Source organism: Polychytrium aggregatum (genome assembly GCF_025602895.1).
Source record: "Polychytrium aggregatum strain JEL109 chromosome Unknown BJ171scaffold_6, whole genome shotgun sequence".
In the NCBI taxonomy this organism is placed as follows: Eukaryota; Fungi; Chytridiomycota; class Chytridiomycetes; order Polychytriales; genus Polychytrium; species Polychytrium aggregatum.
In genome coordinates, this window is record NW_026516208.1 from 677174 (window position 1) to 695896 (window position 18723).

Genomic DNA, 18723 nt, shown 5'->3' on the forward strand with positions numbered 1-18723 from the left:
GAAGCCACTCTGCCACGACGGTAGCGTACGAGCAGCTCGCCAAAGTAATACACCTGCGACCGTTTGTGAGCAATGGGTGCTTGTGATAGACTGCTTTGGGGTGACTGTGGCCATCTCAGAGCTATCCGATTTCACCTGAGCAAACGGCAGCCTGCGACCGTGTGCCTATGCGGGCCATGAGCAGCTTGATTGTGACCCATGTGCTTCTTTGCAACCTATCTCGTTCACAGCACCGAACTCTCCTGCATCGATTTGAGCTCATTCAACGCAGCCACATCACAACACTATTCCAAGAGTTGGATACTGTCAGAAAATCACCAAAAAAATAATTGGATCTCGATGTTGGTATCTAGATTTGACTTGCTGCTGGGTTTGGCCCGCCGCTGGCTGTCACCACCGCACTGGCCTTGGAATTCGCTCGACAGACTGGATCTACGGCTGCGAGCTGTTTTGGACTGATAAAGCCTCACAGAAAACATCTCGCTGACACGGTTGCGTTGGTATTGCTCTGCTCCAGAATCTCCATCCGTTCTACTTTTGCCTTTGATTTTTGTCACCCAAATACCTCACCATGGTCGTTTCGGGATCTGTCAGTGCTTTTCCGTTTTCGTCGGCTCCTTTGAAGAGCGTGAAGATGGTCCAGTTTGGCATCTTGGCTCCAGACGAGATTGTAAGTTCTGCGGACGGTACATCGTCGCTGCTCGATTGCGGTGCTATGGCGCTGTCTCGATCCTAACGCACCAATACGTTTTCCCTTGGCTATGTACTTGCGTGTGCAGAAAGCCATGTCTGTCGCCAAGATCGAGACTGCCGATCTCTTTGAGGGCGATCGCCCGAAAATTGGTGGTCCACTCGACCCCAGAATGGGCACCATCGATCGCAATTTCAAGTGCTTGACTTGCGGCGAAAACATGACCGACTGTCCTGGCCACTTTGGCCACATTGAGTTGGCAAAGCCCGTCTTTCATTGCGGTAAAGGATCGTTGCTGCGAGCCTGTGGGCCAATCTGCATCAGACCCTGCCGCCAAGCTGCTGTGGTGACTGGCGGCACCCAGCACGCTTATGAGCGCTCGCAGCATTCACAAGGCCCTACTGATGAGTGATCGTCATCAACAGGCTTTATAAAAAAGATCAAAAAGGTCTTGGAGTGCGTGTGCTTCTACTGCGGCAAGCTCAAGGTCGACGACTCGAACGAAAAGTTCAAAAAGGCGCGTCTTATCAAGGACCGCAACCGCCGTTTCCAAGAGGTGTGGGAGCTGTGTCGTGCCAAGACCGTCTGTGAAGTTGGCGACCTGAACGAGGACGAGCACGGCGGCGACGATGGGCACCGTGGCGATGGCGTCAGCCAACGCGCAGACTCCAAGCCAAAGGGCAAAGCACACGGCGGCTGTGGCTCCAAGCAGCCAGCGTTCCGGAAGCTAGCACTCGATCTGAGCTACACTGTGGTGCTCAAAGATGATGTTAGTATTGCCAGATTCTGCACATTTGCCGGCCACGCTCCGTCACAAGGCACCTGGCGCTAACGGCCGCTGTTGGTGCTGTAAATAGAACGACCAAACCAAGGAAACCAAGAAGGTTGACCTGACTGCCGAGAAGGTGGTCAGTATCTTCAAGTCCATCTCCGAGGAAGACATCAACAACATGGGTCTCTCGCAGGACTGGGCTCGTCCAGAGTGGATGTGCATAACCGTCTTGGCAGTGCCGCCGATGCCGGTGCGTCCTGCCGTCAACATGAACAACGGCGGTGGTGTCAGCCAGGACGATTTGACCTACAAGATTGCCGACATTGTCAAGACCAACAACTTGCTGCGAAAGCACGAGGCTGAAGGCTCGCCCGCCCACGTCATCAATGAGTTCGAGAAGCTCCTGCAGTACCATGTGGCCACATACATGAACAATGACATCTCGGGCATCCCCAAAGCCCAGCAGAAATCTGGCCGTCCGGTAGGTATCATGGCCGGCACAAACGCGATGGCCGTCTGACGGAGCAATTCGGCGGGTTGGCCTGCGCATTCACTGACATTCTGCGCACACTGCCTCCTCGCGCTGCAGCTGAAATCGATCCGCGCCCGTCTCAAAGGCAAGGAAGGTCGTCTGCGTGGCAACCTCATGGGCAAGCGTGTCGATTTTTCGGCGCGAACTGTCATCACCGGCGATCCCAATCTATCGATCGACCAGGTCGGCGTTCCGCGCAGTATTGCTCGCAACCTGACCTTCCCCGAGAACGTGACCCCGTACAATATTGCGCGTCTGCAAAAGTACGTCCAGAACGGGCCGATGGAACATCCCGGTGCAAAGTACGTCATCCGCGACAACGGCGAACGTATCGATCTGCGCTACAGCAAGGTTGGCCGTGACATCCACCTGCAGCCAGGATACAAGGTCGAGCGGCATCTGATGGACGACGACGTCGTCATCTTCAACCGCCAGCCGAGTCTGCACAAGATGAGTATGATGGGCCATCGTGTCAAAGTCATGCCGTACTCGACCTTCCGCCTCAACCTGTCCGTCACGTCGCCCTACAATGCCGACTTTGATGGAGACGAGATGAACCTGCACGTTCCGCAGTCCTACGAGACGCGGGCCGAAATCCAGGAGCTGTGCATGGTGCCGAAGCAGATTGTGACGCCGCAGAAGAACGGGCCCTGCATGGGTATCGTGCAGGACACGCTCTGTGCGATCCGCAAGTTCACCCGGCGCGACTGCTTCCTTTCCAAAGACATGGTCATGAATCTGCTCATGTGGGTCCCTGACTGGGACGGCACCGTCCCCACACCGTGCATCATCAAGCCGATTCCGCTCTGGACGGGCAAGCAGATGATGAGCCTGATCATCCCGCGCATCAACATGGTCGGATATCACATGGCCCATCCGGACGACGAGAAGAGCGACATCAGCCCTGGCGACACCAAAGTCTACATCGAGGACGGCGAGCTCCTGACGGGCATTCTCTGCAAAAAGACCGTCGGGTCCTCGCAGAACGGCATTATCCACATCACCTTCAACGAGCATGGCCCCGAGGCCGCCAAGGGCTTCTTCAACAGCTGCCAATTGATCGTCAACTACTGGCTGCTCCACAACGGCTTCTCGATCGGTATCGGCGATACCATTGCCGACAAGCAGACCATGGAAAAGATTAACCAGAGCATCCAGTCTGCCAAGGCCGAGGTCAACAAGATCATTGCCAAGGCCCAGCGCGACGAACTCGCTGTTCTCCCAGGCATGACTATCCGACTCAGCTTCGAGGCTCTTGTCAACAAGGAGCTGAACCGCGCTCGTGATATGGCTGGCAAGAGTGCCGAGCGCTCGCTCAAGGAGCAGAACAATGTCAAGCAGATGGTCACTGCGGGTTCGAAGGGCTCCTTCATCAACATTTCGCAGATGACAGGCTGTGTCGGCCAACAAAATGTCGAGGGCAAGCGTATTCCCTTCGGCTTCAAGGACCGCTCGCTGCCGCACTTTACTAAAGACGACCACTCACCCGAGAGCCGTGGTTTTGTCGAAAACTCGTATCTCCGTGGCCTGACGCCACAGGAGTTCTTTTTCCACGCAATGGGTGGACGTGAGGGTTTGATCGACACCGCCGTCAAGACGGCCGAAACCGGCTACATCCAGCGCCGCCTGGTCAAGGCCATGGAAGATGTCATGGTGCGCTATGACGGCACCATCCGCGACTCGCTCGGCACGGTCATCCAGTTCTGCTACGGCGAAGACGGCATGGACGGAGCCAAGGTCGAGCGACAGAACCTCGAAAGTCTTGCCATGTCTGACGCCAAGTTCGAGAAAGCCTATCGCGTCGATCTGACCGGCGGACAGTACGGCCTCAAGCCTGGTGTGCTGGACTTCCGGACCCAAGAAAACCTCCTCAGCGACGGTCTGACCCAAAACCGGCTGGACCAGGAGTTTGAGCAGCTTCGCAAGGATCGTGAGACGCTGCGGTGGACCATCTTCAAGGACGGTTCGTCGAGCTGGCCGCTCCCCGTCAACCTCAAGCGACTGATCTGGAATGCCCAAAACCAGTTCGAGGTCGATCCCCGCAAGCCCACCGACCTGCACCCACTCCATATCACCGAATCGGTCGAGCAGCTGCTTGACAAGCTCGTCGTCGTTCGTGGCAACGATCCACTCTCGGTCGAGGCCCAGAAAAACGCAACTCTACTGTTCCAGATCCTGGTTCGCAGTACGCTGGCGACGAGGCGCGTGCTCGAGGAGTTCCATTTGAATTCCAAGTCATTCCAGCATCTTATTGGAGAAATCGAGATGCGCTTCAACCAAGCGATCGCCCACCCCGGCGAGATGGTTGGAACAATCGCGGCCCAGTCGATCGGTGAGCCTGCGACCCAAATGACCCTCAACACCTTCCACTACGCCGGTGTCGGCTCCAAGAACGTTACCCTCGGTGTGCCGCGCCTCAAAGAAATCATCAACGTCGCCAAGAACATCAAGACACCCTCGATTCAGGTGTTCTTGCTACCCGAGCATCGTCAGACCGTTGAGAAGGCCAAGCGCATCCAGACACGGCTGGAGCATACGACGCTGCAGAAGCTCACGGCCGCCACCGAGATCTGGTACGACCCCGACCCGCACAACCCGATCAACCAGGAAGACAAGGAAATTATGGACACATACTTCGAGCTCAGGTCGGAGAGCCGCGATTCGGCGTTCTCGCCGTGGGTCCTGCGTATCGAGCTGGACCTCAACAAGAAGCTTAGCAAGGAAATCCCGATGGAAAGCATCTGTGCGCGCCTGTCGGAAGAATACGGCGACGACCTCAAGCTCTGGCACGCTGATGATAACGCCGAGAGCCTGTTGATTCTGGCCCGCTGCACAGTCAAGGACGACGATAGCAGCGACAGCCGCCTGTCCGAGGAGTCGTTCCTGAAGCAACTCGAGTACATGATGCTCCACACCATCACCCTGTGTGGCGTACCCGACATCAAGCGCGTCTTCATTTCGGAAAGCAAGTACAAGACCATCGACGACAGCGGCGTCTTCCAGAGTCTGACGGAGCAATATCTCGAGACGGATGGAAGTAACTTCAGGGAAGTGCTTTCCTTCCCCGGTGTCGACATGTCGCGCACGTACACCAACTTTACAGTCCAGGTCATGCAAGTCCTCGGTATCGAGGCCACCCGTGCCGCTGTTCTGAAGGAGACCCGCAAAGTCATCGAGTTTGACGGCTCGTACGTCAACTACCGCCATCTTGCCCTGCTTTGCGATATCATGACTCACCGTGGCCATCTCATGGCCATCAGCCGACACGGTATCAACCGCACCGAGAAGGGCGTCCTGGCTCGCTGCTCTTTCGAAGAAACGGTGGAGCTGCTCATGGACGCTGCTGCGGCAGGCGAACTCGATACTTGCCGTGGCGTCAGTGAAAACATTGTCCTCGGCCAGCTCGCGCCACTTGGAACCGGCGGGTTCTCGGTTATCCTGAACGAAGAAATGCTCATGAATGCCTACGTTGCTCCTTCTTGGGGCTCGGCCCAGGAGCCAGGTATGATGGCCTCCATGGATGGCTCCAAGACACCGGCCCAGACGCCCTACTGGAACCACAGCCCCAGCCCGATGCCGATGACCCCTGGTGGCGGATACTCGCCTATCGCTCCCGAGTTCTCGCCCTTTGACAAGCGCGGTGGTGGATGGAGCCCGGCGGCTGGATACCTCCAGAACAGCCCCGTCTACTCGCCAACAAGCCCGCTGTACTCGCCAACGAGCCCAAGCTACTCGCCAACCAGCCCTTCGTACTCACCCACCAGCCCTAGTTACTCCCCAACGAGCCCGAGCTACTCGCCAACCAGTCCCAGCTACTCGCCAACCAGTCCCAGCTACTCGCCGACCAGTCCCAGCTACTCGCCAACGAGCCCAAGCTACTCGCCAACCAGCCCTTCGTACTCACCCACCAGCCCTAGTTACTCCCCAACGAGCCCGAGCTACTCGCCAACCAGTCCCAGCTACTCGCCAACCAGCCCATCGTACTCGCCGGCCAGCCCAAGCTACTCGCCCGCCAGCCCGAGCTATTCACCAGCATCGCCTTCATATTCACCGGCATCGCCTTCGTACTCGCCCGCCAGTCCGTCGTACTCACCTGCGTCGCCCTCGTACTCCCCCACCTCCCCATCGTACTCGCCAACAAGCCCGTCGTACTCGCCCACGTCTCCGTCGTACTCTCCAACATCACCCTCGTATTCGCCCACGTCGCCCTCCTACTCGCCTGCATCGCCTTCATACTCTCCCACATCACCCTCCTATGCCCCCGCCTCCCAGATGTACTACAACTCTGGCATCAGCCACTCAACTTCTTCGCCGGCCTACGCCCCCTCATCTTCAACTCCCAGCTATGCGGCCGGAGGCTCAGCCTACCGTCCTCCTGGCCAGCCTGGCGGCTCTGGCACGTCCCAGAGCAACGGGAACCAGAACTACAGGTAACGTGTTGGCCCGCATCAGTTCGCTTGCCATGTTGGAGCTGCTTGGATCGATGATGCTGGATGTTGTGCTGAGGCTGACCCGTCCTTGCCCTCAGCCCTTCGTACTCGCCCGCACACTAGTGCTCGGTCGCTGAGGCTCGATGTGCCCGAGTCCTGCCAAGATATGAGCGTATGCGCTCGCCCCCGAGTGTACCGGCTCGCTCTCTTTTTTGTCTGTCTGTTTGTTTTGTTTGATTGAGACCCACCACCACCGATGCCGAGGGACGAGTAAAGTGTATGGGAGCGACTCTTTCTTGCGAGCATCGACAAAGCGCAATGTATTGCAGTCTACTCGTTGCTGTTGTGCCATGTTTGATGCTCGGCGAATCCGGCGCCAGTGGACAGATTTGGCAATATCATTCCGTCCGTCCACATCCACCTCCACACCCATGTGTGCATCTTGGGCGTCTCCAGACCGACCGAGTGGTCTGCGTGTATTCGGGGCAGTGTGCTTGTTGCCTTGGTCACTTGCGCTGTGCTCGATTCGAGATCTCGCAAGATCCCTCCTCGCGCCACATCCAGCCGCCAAGTTGCCCAGCGGACAGCGGACGGATTCTCTCTCTCTTCTGATCTGCATCGACCGGCCACCGAGACCAACGACTGCTCTGCAATCGCCAGCCCACACCTTCAACTCTTTCGTCGATCGCCGAAACATCCTATTTGCCTCGGCTGGGTGTCCCTGTGCCCTGGTGCTGCCCTCCTCGCTTCCTCACTCTCCCACGCACCACCACCACCCGCTCTCACTCCCCGCACGTCCACTCGCTCCGAGTATGTCGGATAACAACAAGCGCCAAGGCGACCTCGACGGCGATCGGTCTGCCGCCAAAAAGCCCAAGCTCGACACCCTAGATCAGATCCAGCAGGCCCGAAATGAGATCCAGGCCAAGCTTGCGGCCATCAAAAAAATGGCTGGCCAGGGTGCAGCACAACCCGGCAGCGAGGCACCCTCTGCACCTCTCTTGGGGCAGACCGGCAGCGCAGCAGCAGCATTGCCGACGCCGCTGTCAGCATCAGCGCCATTGTCTACACCGTCGACATCGACATCGACATCGTCGCTGCCGGGGGGCATGACGGATGTAGCCAGGAAAATCGAGGAGGCCAAAGCTCGACTCAAAGCGACCATTGCGGCATCGTCGCAGGCCAGCGTAAGCTTGGGTGCAGGTGATGGGTCGGGTGAGGAGAGGAGAAAGACAGGAACGTATGAGGCGGGGGGGGGAGACGGAGGCAACTTCCACCAAGTGGCTCACGATCACTGCTGCCATCCAGCATTTGGAGCCGACAGCCATTCTTGACGGCCGCGAATCCGGAATAGGAACGGATGCTCTGATGGCACTAACGACCTTCTCATCTGTTCGTCTTCTCATCTCCGGATGCTGCGACTTGTGGCATCAACGGCTTAGATTCTGTCGCCGGCCCCGCCCGCCGACAAAAGCAAGAGCGGCCTGAACTTCCAGCTCCCCGACTTTAACGACCCATCGGCGATGCCCAAACCCATCTTTGCGACCACCAAGGCCAACATGCGCATGATGGAGAAGAAGGCCGAAAAGGCCGCCGCGGTGGCTGCAGAGAAAAAGGAGATCAAGCTCTTGCCCCCACCGAGCAAGGAAGAAGTGTTTGATGTATCCTATTTTGACGAGAAGCTGGCTGTGGCATCGTCGCTGGCTCCGCGACCACGACCGTCTCGATCGCTGCGGTTTGCGCAAAAGGGCAAGTTTATCGAGCAGGCCAACCAGATGCGGGCCCAGGTGAAGATCGAGCGAGAGAGAAGTGAGGGCCCCAGAGGGCTCGAGGATGTGGTTGGGTGGAGAGATGGAAGGGAGCTCATGAGGCAGCCGCTTGTCTTTGTTTCAGCGAATCGGGTTGATCGTTGGTCATTGGCCAGGACGCCGTCGGTGATTTGATTTCGATCATATCGCCCACTGCTTATGCGATGCGATCGATCCTTGTCTTGCAGGCCCAGCTCGAACAGCTCAAGAAGCAGATCGCCGAAACAGTTAAAAAGACAGGCATGGACGAGAACCTGGATCTTGTCTCTGACGCCGCGATTCGAGTAAGCACCGACATCCACTCACGCTGGGACGCTGCATTGGGGACATGAACTTTTGCAACTTGCTGCTACATTGACGAAGCCGAGCGCTTGGCATGGGAGGCGATGTCTTGCGACTACTCCGCTTCCCTCCTCGTTTCCCTTCTCCTTTCCCTCGCCGTCTCCTGTGTCCCGCTGGATCGGTTGCTGGGAATGTGCTAACGAGTTCGTCACTTGGTCCATAAATTTCAGAAAGAGCCCCCGCCGGAAGTGGAATGGTGGGATGTCCAGCTTGTCCCTAATGTCAGCTACGACGAGTTTGATCCCAGCACGGACTTTAACGATGAGGAGGATCCGCCAATTACCGAGCTTGTCCAGCATCCGATTCCCATCCCGCCTCCTGCCGAGCCGGATGCACCCGCACCGCGTCCTATGATGCTCACGGCCAAGGTATGCAGAGCGATAGGATCGATGGAAGAACTCTTAGAGAGAGAAAAGGACAGTAGCCGAGCATATCTAATCGCTGCAGGGGGGGGGGCACTTGATAACTTGGCGTATGAGGAGAGGTGGCCATGCAGCTCTGCTCTGTGCTGGGCGGGGGGGCATACTCGCTACCAACGACCGAGTTTGTGGTGCTCTATCAAGCATCATGGCAGGTTGCACATAGAGGAGCCTAGGGCCACCAGTGCTCGTGTGCGGGTTTCTGTTGAGCTAATTCGTTTGTTCGGGGGGGGGCAACTCGGATGTACAGGAAAGGAAAAAGCTGCGACGACAGCGTCGACTCGAAGCCCAGCGCGAGAAGCGCGATAAGATCCGACTCGGACTGCTGCCACCAGACCAACCCAAGGTCAAGATATCCAATTTGATGAGGGTCCTGGGCACCGAGGCCGTGCAAGACCCCACTAAAGTCGAGGCTTATGTGCGAAAGCAAGTGGCCGATCGCCAACTGGCCCACAAACAGCATAACGAGGCCACAAAACTCTCGGAGGAGGCCCGGCGCGACAAGAAGGAGAAGAAGATGGCCGAGGACACGAGCAAGTTTGTCCATGTTGCGGTGTTCAAGTAAGCTGATGTCACTGCTTCTGTTGCTTCTACTATTGCGAATTGGGATCTGCAGAGCGCTCAGCAGAAGAATGCATCGTCGCAATCAACTGGACAGCGCTGTTCTGATCGCATCTGCATCCATGCTCGCATCTGCATCCATGCTCGCATCCGCATCCTTGCTGGCGTCTGCATGCATACCCCGTGATTCCGATAGGGTCGTGGATCTGGGCTGCAAACTACATATCACCAAGATCGACAAGAATGCCGAGCAAAACAAGCTGACGGGAGTATGCATCATACATCAAGGTCTGAACCTTGTCATTGTCGAGGGCGGCCCCAAGGGAATCAAGCGATACAAGAAGCTGATGCTGCGCCGCATGGACTGGTCCGAAACCAGCCAAGACCGCGAGCGAGAAGACGACGACGACGCAGGCTCGGATGCCGAGGGCGACGACAAGCAAAACGGCTGCCAGTTGGTGTGGGAGGGGCAGGTCAAGGACAGGGTGTTCAAGGGATTCCGTATCCGGCCCTTCCCGACCGACTTTATGGTCCGGGAGTTTCTCGAACGGTTTGGAGTGGTGCACTACTGGGAGACAGCCAAGAACCTGGTCGAAGTAGGCGCTTAGATTTCTGATGGCAGCGGTCACAACATGAAATGGGATTCACTTTCCCCTCTTGCCTGTGCGGGTTCCTTTCCCCAGAGCTCGCAAAATGAGACGGGGGCCTCGCTTAGCTTCCGGCCGTTGCTGCTTTGGATGGAAATACACAAAGCCATCCCCCTCTGTCAAGCCGGGGGGGGGCAAGGAATATGGCCCGATGTGAATACTCTGCTTTCCAGTACGCAAGAATTGCGTGTGGGATTGATGATCCAGTCATTGATTTGCTCGGCCCGTCGATTTGCCAACGCGGATGCTACTCAAGGCAGGGACCATAGCGCAGGGACGCTTACCGCAGGGGCATCTACCGTCGCCAACACACGGAGGCGGGCATATGATGCAGACTTGGCGCCCAAGGCCAAGTCCCGACTGCCGCAATTGCATCCGACCTTCTGGGGCGACGGAAAAATAGCGGGAGCAGCGCCGGACGACCTCTCGAGGCAACGACATGGCTGTCGGACAAGACAGTGCCGTTGAGGCACAACCTTGCCAGGTCGGTGCTGGAGACCCAAGGGCAGATTGGGCATTTTTCCGACAGAAGGCGGCGGCAAGTAGCGGCGGCTGGGTCCGAAGCAGAAGTCGGCGGCGGTCGGTGGGAGCGACGAACAGGGCGGGAAGAATGCGGTGGCAGCAGCAGCCGGAGGCGGAGGAGGAGGATGCGGAAAGGTCAGGACGTTTGGCCAGCCGGGTCGGTGGGGGGGGGCGTTTCCGAGACAGGAACGCAACGACAGCGATAGCACGCCCAACACCCCTTTCAACCTACTGCCTGTTGGACAAGCCGGTGGCTGCCACCCATCAAGGGAGGGCGCATGGCGCGGGAACAGAGATTCGGCCATGGGCAGTCGCGCGGTCCGGTCTGGTGGGATTTCAAATGGCGGAGAAATGGCGGTTGTCGTCATGGCTCTTGCTCCAAAGACGACGCGACGGGGCTGGGGGTCACAGCCGACGAGAGTTGGGTGGGTGGAGGCGAATTGGGGGCGATGAGAGTTGGATGGGTGTGGGAGCGATGTGAACAGTGCCCATCGCAATCCAAGTGCACGCATTGAGTTGGGCCGATGGCCGCGATGCAACAGCGCTGATCGTATCGACAGCCGCTGGATCGGACAGATACATCTCCAACGGCACTCGCGCCAGCGCAGCCCCATTTGCTGGATGCCTCCACTCCCCCCTCGGCGGCCTCGCGGATCCCAATGCCGGAGCCAAGGCAATCCCGCGCTTGCCTCCCTCCTCCTGCCAAACTATGGCGTCAGCGATTGCTGCGATCTGCTGTCGACACGCTGTGCTCAGCCGGCCTGTTGATGCTCTCGATTCCCACCCAGCCACTTCCTTGATGCGACCGCCACTTCCTGTGCTTCCTCCCCCTCTTGCCACCCACCCCCTCGTCGGCGCAATTGACCCATTCGCCGCTCGTCGTCGCTGATCCGCCAGTCGTCTCGCCATCGCTGCGTCTCCCGCTGTCGTCGCTGCCCCTTGTTCGCGGCCGCTTCCCGCCATCGCAGCCGAGTCCATTTTTCCACGTCGCGCTCGAGCTCCGACATGCTGCCGCCAGACCCGCGACTATAAAACCCACCCCTTCGCCGGCCTCCTCTCCATTCCCACCATCAACATCCCAGTCTCTTCTACCAGCCTCTCGCGGCAGCCTGCACTCCTCATCTCGCTTTGATCTCTTCCCCGCTCCTGCCCTTTCCCACCTCCCAAAATGAAGTTCTCTGGACTGATCGCCCTTGCCTCGGCCGCCCTCTTCGGTGCCGCCAACGCTCAGACCACCGACATTGTGTCGGCTCTGGTTGGATACACCAAGAACAACGCCTCCATCATCACTGGCCTGGCCGCCAGCTCTCCCCTCCTCAGCACCATCAAGAGTGCCAAGAACATCACTCTGTTCATCCCCACCAATGACGCTGTGGCCAAGCTCCCCGCCAGCGTCCTGGCCCAGCTCAGTGACCAGACCGTTGTCGATACCGTCCTGAGCTACCACGCCGTCCCCGGCATCTCGTTCGTGCCCTCGGCCGACGCCGATCTGTTTGTCCCCACGGCCCTGGCCGACGCCAACCTCACCGTCTCGGGCGACGGCTACCAAGTTGTCAACGTCGTTGTCAGCGGCGGCAAGGTTGTCCTCAACCACGGTGTTGCCAACGGCCCTGCCAAGGTCATCGACTCGGTCGTTGCCACCAACGGTGTGATTCACATTGTCGACACCGTCCTGCTGCCTCCCGTCTCGGTCTCGCAGACTGCCACTGCTGCCGGACTCACCACCTTGGTTGACACCCTGGTCTCGGCCAAGCTGGCTTCCATTGACTCGCTCAAGGAGGTGGTAAGTAACTTGCCGCCCAGTCCAGTCCTCCCCAACGCCCTGCCCTGTCTGGTCCAACTGCGACACCTGTGTCCACGCGCCGCATCCCACGCTGTCCACTGACCCGCCTCGATGTCCTGCTCTTCCCTCCCAGACCATCTTTGCCCCCACCAACGCCGCCTTCAACACTACCCTGGCTGCCCTCAAGTCCGCCAACGTCTCCCTGAACCTTGCCCAGCTCCAGGCCACCCTTGGCATTCACGTTGTTCCCGGTGTCTATCACTCGACCGACCTGCTCAAGCTCGCCCCCGTTGCCCTTTCCATCGGCACCTACGGCGGCGAGAACATCACGATCGAGGTCGACACCACTGGCGTCTACGTCGCTGGTGCCGGTAACAGTGTCGCTGCTCGCGTTGTCACCGCCGATGTCCTGGTCAACAGCGGTGTCGTTCATGTCATCGACACCGTCCTGCTCCCCAGCACCAAGCTCCTGACCTCCCTGGCCTCCAACACCGACGGCCTCACCGTCTCCCAGCTGAACCCTGTGACTCCTGCCGTCCTCGGCAAGACCTTCACTGTCCCCACCCCCTCGGCTGCTGCTCCCAGCCCCAGCACCACTGGCTCTGCCCCCGCCCCCAAGAGCGCTGCGGGCCGCACTGTTACCAGCGCCTCTCTCGTTCTGGGTTTCTCGGCCATTGCCGCCGTCCTGTTTTTGTAAATTACCTTGCCGATTGAGCCCCTGATTGGGCCCGGCCTGGTTCGGCAAATACACGCAACTGCGTTCCCTCTCTCTTTCGACCGCTGCCTAATGCGCCTTCGATATCTTTGAATGTGTGTATTCCCTTCTATTTTCACGCTTGAACTCCTCTTGGTGCATGAATACAACAAATACTTTGATTTCCCAGTATTGCACCGACTCACGCTCACCAGCGACTGGACAGTACAATGCGCGGAATGAGGTTGGGCAGAAGGGGGGGGGATGGAATGACTTGATCGACAAGGCCGAAGGTGATCCAGATCAACATGCATGCGCCATCGATAGATCACTACAGAATCTCCACAATTGGGGATGGCTTGATCGTTCATCGAGCAAAATTGAGATCTGAGCAATTTGCCTGGTTGGTGACCAAAGCATGGCGACTTTGGTTTCAATCACATACGCAGAAGAGCTTCGGCGTGTTGGAACAGCACCGGAACAGCCCATTGCCATCTTCGGCATGATCAAATGGATACTCAGCAACTGCAGCATATGTCGCCAACGACCACATAACCACGTAGGTCCCAATGTGCCGGAGACAGCGCAATCAACCACCATCTTCATCACCATCCACCACACACCACACACCACACACATCTCCATGTTGGATCAATCGTGTTCAGTGTCTGGCAGTCAACAAGACTCGGCCGCAGAACGGAATGGCAACGAGACGACACTGATCGATCGGTCAGCCCAGCCAGCACAACATCAGTGGCGGCCGGTGCGGGTGAAGGGACGGACATCGGGATACTCCTCGTCCTTGAGCTCGGTCTCCGCCGCCGTGGGCTGGTCGAGATAGGACACCCGATCCAAGTGGAAGAGACTCTTCCTGACGACCAGCTCGGGCGAGGGACACGGCGTCGGGTAGATCGAGCGAGTGTTGGTGTTGTCGACCCTGAAGGACAGGTCCATCAGCATCCGCATGAACGCAAGCAGAGCGTGGTTATCGGGCGATGGGTTGCGCCAGATGACCGTCCTGAACTTTTCACGGGTATCCAACATGATGATCCAGCCAACGGAATTGGCGATCTCGAAGACACGCTTCTCGGTGATGACACTGTGAGTGAGTGTGTGAGTGAGTGAGTGAGTGAGGGGTGATTGCGATGGCCCACGATGTCCGCCATCAAACATGTCAATATGCAACCCACTCAATGCCAAGCACAACATCGACTGACACCCACACTCACACTCACCCTCCACTCCACTCCACACAATCCTCACCTGTGCTCCGAGTCGCTGATGTGGAACACAAACTTGGACAGCGCCTCCTCCGAGCTGACAATCTCGGCAATCACCTTGGCAACATGGTCGACGGGATCCATGGTCCAAGTGACGGGACTGGCGTTTGCCGGGCAAATGCCGAGCTTGATACATCCCTCGACGTATCGCCAGATATAGTCGTCTGTGTTGCACACTGGAGGATGGAGTGAACAGGGTGAGAAACAGTGTCAGTCGATGGATGGGTGCCACTCGACAAACAAGATCATCGGCTCATGGCCAAGTCGAGGGAACGAAGGAGGGAATCTCCACCACATCACCACATCACCACACCACTACACCACACATCATCACACCACCACAGCTCACCTCCGTATCCGCTGTCGCCAGCAATCATCGCTGGCCGAATGATGGTTGCAGGCACGCCCCTCGATCGTGCCTTGTTGATCAGCTGCTCAGAGACCCACTTGGTCTGCGAGTAGCCGCCCGACAGGTTCCAGTTGGAGTACATTTTCTCCTCGAGCGGCTTGTCGGAGCCCTTGGCCATGGCAATCGTCCCGATGGTCGAGATGTAGTGCACCACCTTGAGATGGTGCGTCGTGGCCAGCTGCAGCACCGTCACCGTGCTGAGGACGTTTGTTGCCTTGAGCTCGTTGTAGTTGTAGAGCCAGTGCACCTCGGCGGCGTTGTGCACAATCATGTCGGTCTCTTCGCAAATCTCCTTCCATCGCTCGTCCGAGAGTGCCCATCGCTCCTTGGAAACGTCGCCGCGCAGACCAACCCACCGGTCTCGCACGTCATACCACGGATCGTTCTTGTTCCGCGATGCAATCACCAGCCTCGAGGCGTTGGAGTAGGTGCGGAGGAAGGCCAGTTTCTCGGTCTCGGTTCGTGCCAGACAGTAGATCTTGGCCCGAGGGAACTTGTGTGCCAGCTCAAAGATCAGGAATGCTCCGAGGAAGCTGGTTGCACCCGTCAGGACGATGCCGCGGACCTCCTTGGGATAGACAAACGGAGGGAAACCCTCGGCCGTCACACTCGCATCGTCGAGCTTGGCAGCCTCGGCAGCCAGATCGATTGTCGGCGGAATCACCAGCTTGTCGTCGAGAATGTCGACGACCAGCTGGGCGACATCCTTGGGACTCATGCTGTTCGACAGCAGGATCATTGGCGAGATCTCGACACCGTACTCCTCCCTGATGGCGAGGGCCAGGCGGCCGATGCTCAGCGAGTCAAAGCCGACGCCGCCAATGTAAAAGTTGCGGCCGTAGAGACCAGGGTTGTCCAGGATCTGACTACTGAACTCGGAGATCTTGAAGGCAATCTTGGTCAAGAACGTTCTGGTGACGATGAGAGCCGGGTACTGGACCGCCTGGCCGTACTGCTCGACGTTCTCGGCGATGCGCTTGAGCTTCTTGAGATCGACCTTGCCCGAGTCGTTGAAGGGGAATGCGTCGAGCTTGAGGCAGTTGTGGACGGGGACCTTGGAGACGTTCAACAGCAAAAACATGTCCTCGACGACTCGGATGATATCGGCCGAGGTCAGGTTGGGGTTGTATCCTTCCTGAGGGATGTAGAGCAAGATGATCTTCCTCTCGGAGGTGTGGATGAAGTAGCAGTCGGCAATGACCTGGGACAGGTGCTTGTGGACAAGCTCCTTGAGGCCGTTGAGGTCGACATAGACACCGTTGACCTTGATCTTCTGGTCGAATCTGGAGGGTGAAGTGTGAGGTGAGGTGTGAGGTGTGAGGTGTGAGGTGTGAGGTGTGAGAATGAAAGTGATCAGTATCCAGCGAGCAAATGGATCGGTGTCCCAGATTGTGGATGGCAGTTCTCATGGATCAAGCACACAATAGTCTCCAGACTCACCTTCCAACAACACTGAACTCCTTGTCGCTGATCATCTCGACCCAGTCCATGGTGCAGACTCGGGGCGAGCCATCCACGAGGAAGCCGAAAGTCGACAGCTTGTCGTTGGGATCGGCGTTTACAAAGCTCGGATGGTCCTTGGCAGGATGTTCGGGATCGACGGCAAAGACCAGGATTCCGCTGTTGGAGTACCGTGGATCGATGATTTCGCCTTTCTCGTCAAACAAGAGGCAGCGCACGCCAGGTTTGGCTTGCTTGTAGACCAGCTTCTCTGGGATGCGATCGTCCGTTTGGATTCTCAAATATGATATAGCACCAATGACTGTAGACTAGTACCAATGCTATGATTAGTGATTGCTCAATGAGATGACCATTTAGAATGAATGAATGTACTTTACCTCGCTAGATCCATATATCGACTGAATTTCGGCATTTGGGAAAATATCCCTGATTTTGTGAATGATACTCATGGGAATATACTCTGAACCAGTTATAACCTTCTTCGTGATTCCCCACAGGATGTCAGGCTTCAACGACACCGCAGTGTTGATTACCAGCTTCATGAACGAGGGAGTCTGAAAGGGGTGGATGACATTAGTGGTGAACAATTGGATTCAGGAATTCAAATTCACAGCATACCGACCAAATAGACATAATTAATACCGCTATCCAAAATTTGAATGATATTGTGGACTTTCTCAATCGTATTATATGTCGGCATCGGAATCCACAGAGATCCTCCGAGATTAACAATACAGAGGAGAAGAGTAAAAATTGCCACGAAAGATGGGGCCTGAATGTAACCTATTGTTAGTATATGCAACTTTGTTAGTCCATCAGTTGAATATTCGATGATCAGAAATCTTACTTGGAAAAATCCAGCGCTACTTTTCAGCATTCCGACTGAAAGTCGACCAGTGATAGCTCCAGCATGTGCAAACTTGAACCTGCAACAATCAACACCAAACACAAAAGGATTCAGTCAACGAGTGGTGATGTGATCACTTGTGAGTGTGAACAAGTATCAGGTAGACACAGGATCAGAATCCACAGGATCAGAAGCCACAGCATCAGAAACCACAGTAGAACTCACGACTTGGGGATGCCTGTGGGAGCGACGAGGAACCAGGATGCAGGACGAAGGAGTCGGGTTGTGGGTTGGATATGCATCGTCAGCGCATCACTTTCCACATTCACCACACTCACCATCTTACTCTATCCACCACTGCACCATCTGCTTTGCTGCTGGACCATCACGCTCGACCGTCCCACATACCCGTTGTTCCAGAGGTACACTGGATGGCGACATAATCATCAAGGGGTTCACAGACTTCGAGAGACGGGGGTGGGACGTTGTCCAGCACAGGGAACGTGGTGGCATCGACCAGCGTCACTCCAATGGTGCGGCCAGGCTTGGTGTGGTGGTAGAGGATGTACTTGATGGAGTGTCTGTTTCGATTGGAGTCAAGGTCGAGTCAGGTTGAGCACAGAGGTCTCTGGGATGTCAATCTCCTGAGACACATGCGAGACAAGCACAAGTACAAACCTCTCGCACAGAGCCTTGCGAACAGCGGCAGGGAAATTGAGAGCGAGGTTGAGTGTTTTCCTGGATGGCAACAAGGGACAGATGAGACTCGATCCTGGTCATGGCAGGGACAAAGACCGGTCATGTCATGCACAGGCAGCCAGACCAGACCAGACCAGACCAGAGATACTCACTTGCCAAGCATCCACACAGCAAACGAGTAGATCACCCAGCTGGCTTCGGCCTCGCAGAAGGTGCCGATGACCTCGTGGTCGTCGTCGTTCCAGCCAGGGAGAGCCTTGAGAGCCTGGGCGACCGAATACGCCTGCTTCCACACACGGAGATAGCTGAGTCGCTCCGAGGCGCCGCTCTCGTAGGTGTTGATCAGGAGGGCATCGGGCTCGTCGCGGGCAGTGTTGATGAGACACTCGACAGGATGGAGCCAGGGGCCAAAGGGATCGAGCGGAGAAGGGAATGTTGGCTGTTGGGAGACAGGGGTCTGCGAGGAGACATCTCGGTCGTCGACCGGGTCTGCGGACCCTCCAAAACAACAGGAGATGGCCCTGAGCATGCCGGGGTTGGGATGGAAGCGACAAAGGTGCCGATGCCAAAGCCAGATGGGGGCAGGAGAGCGAGGAGGGAGCCGAAAGGGCGAAACGAGACAAATATGACGAGGGGAAAGGGTGAGGGGAGTGCCTTTTGTCGGTCTGGGCAGCCAGGAGACGGCGGCTTGGTCTGGCTGCTTGCCAGATTGCATTGAGCGAATGCTCTTGCTTCCTCTCGAGCTGCTGAGTCTGCCAGCGTGACCGGCTCTGTGCTTGGGCGGTGGGTCTGGCTGGCTGCCCCTCGATGCTGTGCTGTTGCCTCG

General features: G+C 57.2%; 4 protein-coding genes across 4 annotated transcripts; 3 read left to right on the plus strand and 1 right to left on the minus strand.

The window, feature by feature from the left end:
• The first annotated feature begins 272 nt into the window (after positions 1 to 272).
• BJ171DRAFT_257521 (DNA-directed RNA polymerase II subunit RPB1) lies at positions 273 to 6662 on the plus strand. The gene is made up of 7 exons (XM_053106752.1): positions 273 to 341; positions 518 to 670; positions 780 to 972; positions 1117 to 1460; positions 1549 to 1944; positions 2053 to 6425; positions 6524 to 6662. Exons 2-7 carry the CDS (start codon positions 572 to 574, stop codon positions 6546 to 6548), a joined length of 5430 nt encoding a protein of 1809 aa, XP_052970004.1. The 5' UTR covers positions 273 to 341; positions 518 to 571; the 3' UTR covers positions 6549 to 6662.
• Positions 6663 to 7237: 575 nt separating this feature from the next.
• BJ171DRAFT_578401 (pre-mRNA processing factor 3-domain-containing protein) lies at positions 7238 to 10163 on the plus strand (the record flags this gene model as incomplete). The annotated part of the gene is made up of 6 exons (XM_053113883.1): positions 7238 to 7612; positions 7868 to 8212; positions 8422 to 8517; positions 8746 to 8943; positions 9245 to 9555; positions 9752 to 10163. The coding sequence occupies 6 exons, from the start codon at positions 7238 to 7240 to the stop codon at positions 10161 to 10163; spliced, it is 1737 nt and encodes a 578-aa protein (XP_052970005.1).
• A 1612-nt stretch (positions 10164 to 11775) lies between these two features.
• BJ171DRAFT_492069 (FAS1 domain-containing protein) lies at positions 11776 to 13393 on the plus strand. Its single transcript, XM_053109781.1, has 2 exons — positions 11776 to 12507; positions 12641 to 13393. Exons 1-2 carry the CDS (start codon positions 11893 to 11895, stop codon positions 13202 to 13204), a joined length of 1179 nt encoding a protein of 392 aa, XP_052970006.1. The 5' UTR covers positions 11776 to 11892; the 3' UTR covers positions 13205 to 13393.
• A 558-nt stretch (positions 13394 to 13951) lies between these two features.
• Positions 13952 to 18426, minus strand: BJ171DRAFT_578403 (male sterility protein-domain-containing protein; the record flags this gene model as incomplete). Its single annotated transcript, XM_053113884.1, has 10 exons — positions 13952 to 14300; positions 14465 to 14657; positions 14831 to 16173; positions 16331 to 16659; positions 16729 to 16905; positions 17199 to 17277; positions 17424 to 17436; positions 17607 to 17779; positions 17877 to 17936; positions 18050 to 18426. 10 exons carry the CDS (start codon positions 18424 to 18426, stop codon positions 13952 to 13954), a joined length of 3093 nt encoding a protein of 1030 aa, XP_052970007.1.
• Positions 18427 to 18723: the final 297 nt, after the last annotated feature.